Below are 10,265 nucleotides of genomic sequence, written 5' to 3' on the forward strand. Positions count from 1 at the left end.
CTATACGGAAAACTAACTAGCTACCAAATTCGCCCATACACTATAGATAGTTCGGCTCATTCCCAACTAATCGTACTCTATTTAATATTAGAAAAAACATCTCTGGTCACTTGTGCAATCGTGACATGCATGTTATTTTGGCCAACAAGATGATGATTAGGTGCCTTGGATGGAGTAACATATACGTCCTCAAACAGTGCAACTTGATGGGTGGACGCATGACTTGGCGATAGATGCATGATGCCTCTCTGATGACGTTCAGTTACTTTTATGTTATGAGATTAGGAAGGAATTAGCTGCTAGCTCATGGTTTACTTTTGTTTTGTTCGTTTATACTATACCGGAGGGAAGGAATAAAGGAGCCATGCATCTACATCATGCACCTTAGGTAACATATATATCTGATTAGAGATGACATATGACAGTGATGTCGATTAGTAAAAACAATTTGACGTGTGCGTTGATATCAGTGGCTACAGTCGAAAGGGTCATTTACTGGTATCAAGTTGTTCATTAAAAGTATACAAGTTATTATTAAAAAAAAATTATCATTGGCGTCTCTGTCAATATGATGACGGCTCAATCGATTCTCATGTGTCTCTATCGCTGCTGGAATTGATTTAAGTCATTCCAGCCAGGGGCAATGCATTTTCCTTTTTGTCGTATTTTTGTTGATATTTGCTCTGGTGTTGCACCAGACTAGTATGCATGAAATAATTTATGTTTATGTAATATAGGTCAACTGCATGCGTACTCAACCATGAATAGCCGAAGGAGATACCCCAGAGTAAGCAACAAGGGCCCAATAGTGATAATTAATTAAGCTATCATTAACATGGCCAATATAGAATTAGTCGGCAAGGACTTAAGCAATAAATAACGGTAACAAATAGGTTGCAACAATGTGGGAAGGCGGTTTCAGTTAGAAGATAGATAGGGTTAAGGTTGGCACAAGGCTGATATATATATCAAAAACAACAACGATGGATGCAGGGGCAGGGCTTCACTACTCTGTAGCTACAGGGGGATGAATAGTATGTACGAGCACGTGGGCATCATGCCCTGGCCGCAGACCGATATGCCTCCTGTGCTTTGTCTCTGCCCCTGGATGAATGGGCATCTGAGGCAAATAAGATGAAAATGAACGGTAAAATCAAAGAATAACACTAACAACCAGCAAGTTAGGTGGAAGGCGGCAGGTTGTAATTTTATTTAAATGTTCCTTATATGTAATACTATAAGAGAAGGTGAAGGTAATTTACCTGACGATTAATCGAGGATGAAATCAAATTAATGTGAGTGAATGGATGGACATCGTGTGTGTATGCCATTACATAAGAGTATACACTATTCTTTTCTTTCTTTTTATTTGATATGATGATATAGTGGTGGAGGGGATTGGGATGAGGCAGTGTAGGTGAGGAGATAAACGGGGTTAAGGTTGGCCCATGGTATAGGTTGGTTCTGTCCATGTAAGCGAATGGATGTTGATCTGAGGCACGCGAATAAGATGAATAGGACATCAAAATGGGTGAGTAAAAGGATTTGGCATCATATAAGAAGAAAAGTGAAGGTGGTCTTTTTTAGAGATGAAATCGAAGGTAATTTAATTAGATGGACGGGACTCCAATGAATTTTGTTGTTAGGAGATAGATAGGGTTAAGGTTGGTCCAAGGTGTAGGTTGGTGCAAAGGCAGCCCATCAGCTAATATATCAAAAAAGCGGGAGATGGGTGGCAAGGGCGGAGGCAGGATTTAGACATGCCCAGGGACGGCTTCACTACACTGTAGTTACATGGAGATGAATAGTGTGAACGTAGTGGGCATATAAACAGGCCACCAATCGACCAGTTAGCTAGGTGGAAGATAGCGGGTTGTAATTTGCATGCTCAGGTCGAAAATGGTGTGTATGAGCACGCGACCGTCACCCCCCGGTGTGCATGAGACTTATCTCTGCCCTTGGATGGGTGGTCACCTGAGGCACGCAAATACGATGAAAATGAACAACAAAAACGGATGAGTAAAGGGTTTGGTGTCGTATAAACAGGCAACCAATCGACCAGCTAGCTAGGTGGAAGATAGCGGGTTGTAATTTACGTGCTCAGATCGAAAATAGTGTGTACGAGCACGTGGCCATCACGCCCCGGCGTGCCTGAGACTTATCTCCGCCCCTGGATGGATGGTCACCCGAGGCATGCAAATAGGATGAAATGAACGCCAAAAATGGATGAGTAAAGGGTTTGGTGGCATGTAAACAATGAATCGACCGGCTAGCTAGGTGGAAGATAGCAGGTTGTAATTTGCGTGCTCAGGTCGAAAAATGGTGGGTACGAGCACATGGCCGTCACACCCCGGCGTGCATGGGGCCTATCTCCGCCCCTGGATGGATGGTCATCTAAGTCATATAAATAAGATGAAAATGAATGTAAAAAAGGGATGAGTAAAGGGATTGGCGGCGTATAAACAGCCAACCAATCAACCAGTTATCTAGGTGAAAGGCAGCGGGTCGTAATTTACTTTAAACGTTCCTTATATGTAATATATGGACAATAAGAGGAAGGTGAAGGTAATTTATTGACGATTAATCGGGGATGAATTTCAATTAATGTGAGTGGATGGACATAGTGGGTGTAGGTTGTAGGTGCATAAGAGTGTATTCTATTTATTTCCTTTTATTTGACCATATTGAGGGTGTAGGTTGTTTGGTTGGCTACAATGCACTGTGAGAGTCTGTCCAAAAAACAATCGAGTGCTTCTCTTGGCCTTGTGGCATGCTAAGAGGAATTACCAAGTGTGTGAATCGAAATGGTGATGCGATGTCACTAGTTGCGGGCCAGTGTACATGAAGGAGGAAGGAACAGTGATGGTATGAAAAGAAGTAAGATGATGTCGGTACCGGTGACGAGATATGATGTGGCGGTGGAGGGGAGGGGAGGGAGAAGTAGGAGACTTGTTTTTGTGAAAAGGAAGAGATCTATTATAGAGATTATTTACACTTTGAGCGCCACTTATTTGTAATAACAAACATATAGACAAATACATTGTCGCAAAAGGAAGTTAATTTAATTACGCAGGGACGGACGGATCGGGATTGAAGTGAAGTGCGTGAGTGGAGTGGAATGCATGGATGGGCATGGTGGTGGACTGGACGTGGGTACATGCAACTTGCTAGAGTAGTTAGTTGGGGTGAACTAGCTAGCAAGGAGGCAGCAGTGAGTGTATGCGCGTGTATATGAGCGCTTGTGTCTGTACTGATGCTCAAAAAAAAAGAAGGCAGCAGTGTGGTGAAAGAAAACAAAGCAAGTCACCGTAGGAGGTATGAGCGAAAGAAACAAATAGAACTTGCTGGGAGGGAGTGTATGATGTGCTTGACTGCGTGCGTGCGTGCGTGTGTGTGATTGGGATTAAGTAATTATATTTTGGGTTTGACGTCCTTCCGTTTCCGTCTCATAATATAAGAAGGTTTTTTGGCACTACACTAGTGCAAAAAAAAACGTTCTTATATTATGGGACTCCTATGTGGTTGGTGATTAGGACGGGTAGATGGCGATGGATGGATGGACGGGGAGAGGGAGGAAGCAGTACAAGTAGAAGAAATGGACTGATTGGTTGAAACTGGTTATGAACTCTGTAAATAAACATAATAAGAGTGTTTAGATCACTAGTAGTACGTTGCACCAAAAGAAAGTAAAGGTAAAACAGACAAGCAAATTCACGTGGAAAAGAAGAAAAAACCAAGGGCAGTGCTAGTAGTAAACACTGTAGCAGGGCAGGGCAGGGCAGTGTAGGGATAGTGGGGAAAGAGAGAGGCGTGTGTTGATTGCGCAAGGAAGGTGAAGGTGAGTCCATCCATCCATGTGGCTGCCCTGCCCTGGCCTGCCTCACTGATTGAACATTCATGTCTGGTCTTGTTTTGAGGCCAGCCCAAGCCCAAGCCCAGCAGCAGCACCGCGTTGGAGTTGGATATGGAGTTGGCGTTGGCGTTGGCGCTGGTGTTGTGATGTGATGGATGGGATGGAGACACCACCCAGCGTGGCTTTTATTTACTTTTCTTTTCTTTCTTTGTTTGTCCCTTTCTTCCTCCTCCGCTCTGCTTGCACCTTGTTGCTATAAATCCCGGCTGCGGAGGCCTCCATCCTTTCCAATCTCTCCCAACCCTAAACCCCCATTCCCTCCCCTCCCCTCCCCTCCCCTTCCCTTCCCTTCCCTAGAAAGAGAGAGCCCTTCTCTTCCCTAGAAAGACCTCCTCCTCACGCCGGCCACCGCAAAACACACAGCCACTACACAAACAAACAGACAAACAAGATGTTCGCCGACGCCGGCTTCAGCTTCTCCGCCTACTCGCCGCCGGGGCCAGGCTACTCATACTCCCCGCTCTTCTCCTCCTCCCCCTCCTCCTTCTCCTCCCCATCTGCATCCACCCACGCTGCTCCGCCGCCGCCACCTCTCCCTCTCCCTCTCCTGCACCACCAACAACAACAACATCAAGCCGCCGCCGCCGCCGCCGCCATGTACCACCACCTCGTGAGTACCTTTCCCCCTGCTAGCTACTACTAGTATCTTAATCTTATTTGCATAAGAGAACATGACATGCATGACACTCCATCAATCTCCTCTCCTGCATCACATCACTTCTTTCTAGTACTATTATGTTGCATCACCCCCCAAAAAAAACAAAAGGCTTTGCTTTTAGCACAGCACTAACTGGTATTTTTCCTGTCTGTCTGCTTCTGCTTCTTGGCTGCAATTCAATTCAATTCAATTCAATTTTGGAAATTGAAATTGGTTGCTGCACCACTTGTAAGGCCGCCGCCGCCGCCAATTCCAATTCTTCTCTTCTCTGTCCGTCCGTCCGTCCTCTCCGTGGAGACAAAATTAAAATGTCGCCTTCTTTCCCCATTCTTGTTTCCGAGCCCCACCTGCGATATCGACGGCCTCTCCTCTGCAAAAAAACGGACTATCAACTCTGTATTACAAGAGTATATGTAGAGAGAGGAGGGACAGGGACAGGGAAAGGGAGGAGCTGTCAACTATTCTACACTGGACTAGAAACAACCTCCCTTCTAATTAGATTCATCTCCCATTTTTAATAATTCTCATCCACTAATTAACAAAAATAACATCTCTAATAGTAAGTACTTACTGCCCACCTTTATTTTTAATTAACCACTCGTTGCTTCCTCCATCCTTGTTTCCTTTCCTTTACTTACTTTTTTCTTGTTGCAAACTCATATAATATCTATGTATGGACTATGGACCGGTGCTACTTTACTGATTGTCATCAACATGCATCAATCACACTGTCACACACAAGCACATTTTTAGCTACTTTGATAGATAAAGATTGCTTATCATGTCTTGCTATAATTAATATTACTAGTGGTATACAGTATTCATACGTCAACGTCCATCACCACTGCACTGCCATACAAAAAGGGGAAACACCTAATTTTTGCCTAATTCAAACAAACTGTCCTAATTTACCAGCACCATGCCATAAATCCTCATGACCCTCACTGTTTTTTTATGTGTTATGGAAAGAAAGATCCCAGATAACACTTGCTCATGTTGCCTCCCAGCTTTGAATCTTCTTCTTCTCACTCACCTTTAGGCTTTAGTAGTTGCCAATTTGAAGAGAGGGATGGAATTAGGTTGATGTGTTTTTGGCCATTGGAGGAGATGCCACTGTCCTGTCCTGTCCATGGGCGGCATATGCTCTTCTTCTGCCCTGCTCATGTAGTCATGTGGTGTGGTGGTAGCAATAGCAATAGCAATAGCAAAGCATGGCAGGGACTTGGCGTCAGCTCACATGTGCACCCACACTAGAATACAACAGCACTCATCAAAACTATTCTCTACTGCTACCACCACTTGCCCTTTTTATTTTTACTCTTGACCTTCCACTCTTCTTCCTACTGCTTACTTATCTTCTTCAGTTCATTGTATTTGCAGAAATTTAAGTCATTCTGGTTCTGGGTGCCAGAAATTAAGTGTTTCTAGTAGGATTAAATGTTTTAAGTTGATTTCTCACCTCTAATAATATATTTTGTTTCATGCATGTATGGTAAAAAAAAATAACAGGGAGACATGGGGCAGCCATCCCTGATATCAGAGTACGACCTGGGAGCAGAGGGGGACCTGTTCAAGGCTCCGGAGCCCATAATCGAGGAGCCGCTGCTGGCCCTCGACCCGGTAGCCGCCGCCATCTCGATGATGTCCGGCGGGGACAACGCCATGGACGACAGCATCAAGGTCTCGGACATGGGCCTGAGCGAGGTGCTGTACGAGTGCGAGAAGGAGCTCATGGAGAAGTCGGCCATCGAGGAGACCATATCCGAGCTGCTGGACGTCAAGATCCCCATGCTGCAGGTCGAGGACGTGCCCGGGGAGCTCAGGGCATCATCGTCGTCGACGGTTGCTGCTGCCGGCACCGGCGAGTGCTCGCTCCAGAAGAGCGTCAGCTCCGGGTGCCTCAACTCGGGCGACTGGATGAACGGGTCGGCGGTGAGGCCCAACTTCCTCGACTTCCAAGGGCTCGACTTCGAGGCCGCCTTCGGGCTCCGGCGAGCCTACAGCGAGGGTGACATTCAGGTATGTATGACATGGTGATGATCATCTCTCTCTCTCTCTATCTCCCTGTTGCACTGCACAGCACAGCACAACACTGGAGATGGAGATGGAGATGGAAATGGAATTATTGCTGTGACAAGCACCACTGATCGACCTTTCAGCTTTGTGTCTCCAAGTGAGCACAGCTGTCGACAAAAGACAAACCTAAAAGGCGTCGCTTTCTCATGGCATTCCACAAAACCTTCTCACTGTACATGTACTAAAATCAATGTAGTGCTTTGCTCGACATGAAAAGGCCGTTCCGTTATACTATAGATAGATAAAAGCTACTGTATGATATGAAGGAAGGAGAGGCACTAGCTATGTAGTGATGTGATCTCAGAGGTTGCTAATTCTGCCCAAAGCCACCTTTCCCTTAACGGCCTCCTCGATGCTTTAGCTGACACTGCAGGGCATATATACCTACCCTGCACACTCACCACTTACTGTGTGTGTGGTATCTTTCAAGTTGCTTACTAGTTTTTTCGACACGCAAGATACTAGTAATATGATTTCTAATTTACACGCACAGGTGAAGTATATTGTACGAGGATTTTTGTACGAGGATTGCAATTTGCAAGGCTAATATGTTTACCTCTTTTTTCGACAGAAGCTTGGTGCCAACAACCCTCGACCTGGGATCGCAGGAAATGTGCAGGCATCTGGTGAGAGGCTTGTGACCATCAGTGACCTGAAAAGCGAGGAGAGGAAGCAGAAGCTCAACAGGTACAGGAAGAAGAAGATCCAGAGGAACTTTGGCAGAAAGATCAAGGTATATTACAAACATACCTCTTTTCTTTTCTTCTTCTACTAGCTACTACACAAGTAATTCAGCAAGAAGATTGAACAAGACCAGAGAGTGATGACTGTTTGCAATTCTGTGTGTTTGCAGTATGCTTGCAGGAAGGCTCTGGCAGACAGCCAGCCGAGGGTGCGAGGGAGGTTCGCCAAGATGGACGACGGCGACATGCTCAAGCCGAGGAAGTAGACGGGGCCATGGAGGCCGCCGCCAAGCCGATGAGGAGGGAAGTCAAAGGTTGTTGCAAGGAGGGAATTAAGCTGCTGCTGCTGCTGCTGAGAGCTGCTGCCAGTGGCTTTGTTGGCGTCTAGAAGCTTCTAGGTGAGGCGGCACCGCCTTCTAGGATCATGGCTGTTGTGCCGCGCTGCGCCGCCCGTCGGAATTCATTTCAGTCGATCCATCAAATCCGTTCCTTGGGGTGACATTTTCTATTTTCGCGTTCGTTTGTAGTAGTAGTAATAATAATATGATGGTCCTCCTCCCTGTGGTGCAAGAGAGTGGAGAGCCCTCCCTAGCTTCTCTGTGTACAAAGGCTTGAACTTGAAGTTGGTACTAAATAAATAAAACCCAGGCCCCTCTCTTGTCACTTGCTTGCCGCCATGTGATAATCTTGTTGTTATTGCTATTAATAATCCTACTAGTAGTACTACTCTTGTGATGATGATGGTTGGTCAAGTGCTTGCTTACAAATTGACATATCAGTCTCAAGGCCCCAACTTCCAAACCAAAACTATGTCCTTTTATGTCGACAAGCTTTCTCAACGTTCTAAGATCAGTTTTATGATTGCGGGACTATCATTGTGACGCGCCTATTTTATAACATTTACAGAAAATCAGCCAAAAATACATAAAAGTTGGTCCAACAAACACTAAAACAGGCAAAATTGGGTGGGACAGGGCTATCATAAATCCGTCGCTAATGAACTAGGGACAATTTTGCTGGGATGGGAGAGTAATTCATTTGTTGTATTATTAGCAAGGGGTGTATTTGTAACACAAACTCTTCTTCTCTCTTAGTTACGTACTATACAGGCAAATCTTTTACCTCCGTTTAAAAAAAATCCACCGCAACAAACATGCCCAGAACTATCTATCTAGATTGTATCGTTGTATATCTGTTTATCAGGGATAATTTATTAGTGTTTATTGCTAGTACAGACTTAATGTCACAATTTTAAGAAACAAGGGCAAAAATTGCATCCTCAAAGACTTCGAAAGGTGAAAGCGGTCGAGATTTGGCCCCATCCTCTAAGCCCCCAAAAATCATCCCACAGTCATGCACCAAGGAACGGAAACGAAATTAAAATGGACATCCGGCTACAGTGACAGTGAAAAGTGCAGAGAATATAGGCCTGAATTTGGACAACACATGAAAACAAACAGCATCCATCAAAATCAAGTGCCTGAAGGCGACGGTTTGATTTGAACATCACGATTGCTCGGTGCACGCTCTATAATATTCAAAGGTACAAGCTCTTTAAATTTCTTCGGGCCTTATTGCATCAGAACGAGACAAGGGCAAGGGCGACACCGACTGAAAGGTCGCCCGGGTCACGGTGTTATTGCACTCTGCCATGGTCTAGACGCGATTACGGAAAGGGACTGGAGCTTCTTTGGCTCTTCTGAAGACGATGCAGCGGTTAGTTCACACCGTAGATCCACTTCTCCTCGTTGCTGGTGTAAGAGACCAGCTCCTTGGGCTGGAACCAGAGTGCGATCTCGTCCTTGGCTGTCTCCGGGCCATCGCTCCCGTGGATGATGTTTCTGACGTTCAGACGACAGAATGAATGTGAGCACAAAGGAATTATTCTGGGAGTGCATCATGGCATTCAAGAAATGCGGAATCGAACCCTACATCAGGCCTTTCTTTCTTCTTTTTTTGCTTCAGTCTGTCTATTCTAAAAGACTGAAACTAAGCAGTGATGAGTGCAAATGATGGATGATTAGATGCATGGACACACTTTTCTGAATGAGTGCAAATAATGGATCATCGCTAGCTGGGCCTACTGACGAGAGAATGAAGCATACCTTCCAACAACAACAGCAAGGTCACCCCTGATGGTTCCTGGCTCAGATTTCGATGGGTCCGTGGCACCGATCAGCTTCCTCCCGTACTTGATAACGCCCTCTCCTTCCCATACCTTCAGAATATGGAACAGATTAATAAACCGCAACTTGGCGGCAAACACAGGGTTATTTGTGTACGGACAAAAGATGGGGGGATTTGATTACCATGGCAAGCACGGGACCGGAGCTGAGGAAGTCGCACAGTCCACTGAAGAAAGGTCTTTCCTTGAGATCATGGTAGTGCTTCTCGGCAAACTGCTTGGATGGAACCACCAGCTTGATGGCAACAAGCTTGTATCCTTTTCTCTCGAATCGGGACACTATCTCAGAAATCTGTTGCCAGAGAGAAAAGATACAGAGACATCCATCATGATACAGTAGGAAATTAAAGACATGTATATGGAGAGAACACTTTTTGTATCCCGAAAATCAGGGGTATTTCCCTGGCTCTGTTCATAGAATGAAACCAAATGTCACGGCTCTTGTTGGCTAACGGCGCTACAGCAAAGGATAAAAGAGGTTTGAAACAAACTGTGACACCTTCTACTGAACACCTGACATGGGGGAGAACACTAAACAGTAGAAACTTGTGATGGACTGCATATTTTGGTCTTACAGGATTGTGATGGGCATGGGCTGTGTATTTTGGTTTAAAGGGATTGTGATGGGCTGTGCGCAGTTTTGTTTAAAGGGATTGTGATGGGCATGGGCTGTGTATTTTGGTTTTAAGGGATTGTGATGGACTGTGCGCAGTTTTGTTTAAAGGGATTGTGATGGGCTGTGCGCAGTTT

General features: G+C 45.3%; 2 protein-coding genes across 3 annotated transcripts in view; one reads left to right on the forward strand and one right to left on the reverse strand.

Moving 5' to 3' along the window:
- The first annotated feature begins 4,145 nt into the window (after positions 1–4,145).
- Positions 4,146–7,993, forward strand: LOC119295414. 2 transcript variants are annotated; one of them, XM_037573844.1, is made up of 4 exons: positions 4,146–4,523; positions 6,081–6,590; positions 7,222–7,380; positions 7,501–7,993. In XM_037573844.1, the coding sequence occupies exons 1-4, from the start codon at positions 4,305–4,307 to the stop codon at positions 7,594–7,596; spliced, it is 984 nt and encodes a 327-aa protein (XP_037429741.1). In that variant the 5' UTR covers positions 4,146–4,304; the 3' UTR covers positions 7,597–7,993. The 2 variants fall into 2 exon arrangements, with proteins under 2 accessions (XP_037429741.1, XP_037429735.1); XM_037573838.1 differs by having other exon boundaries at positions 4,147–4,523; positions 7,219–7,380.
- Positions 7,994–8,736: 743 nt separating this feature from the next.
- The window catches only part of LOC119357245 (nucleoside diphosphate kinase 4, chloroplastic-like), a 10,596-nt gene continuing 9,067 nt past the window's right edge, over positions 8,737–10,265 (reverse strand). Inside the window, exons 8-10 of the mRNA XM_037624244.1 lie at positions 9,640–9,807; positions 9,436–9,548; positions 8,737–9,171 (exon numbers count right to left, since the gene is read on the reverse strand). Of these exons, the coding sequence (XP_037480141.1) occupies positions 9,048–9,171; positions 9,436–9,548; positions 9,640–9,807 (405 nt within the window). The 3' untranslated portion in view covers positions 8,737–9,047. The remainder of the gene's footprint in view (positions 9,172–9,435; positions 9,549–9,639; positions 9,808–10,265) is intronic.

Source organism: Triticum dicoccoides, chromosome 1A (assembly GCF_002162155.2).
Source record: "Triticum dicoccoides isolate Atlit2015 ecotype Zavitan chromosome 1A, WEW_v2.0, whole genome shotgun sequence".
Lineage (NCBI taxonomy): Eukaryota > Viridiplantae > Streptophyta > Magnoliopsida > Poales > Poaceae > Triticum > Triticum dicoccoides.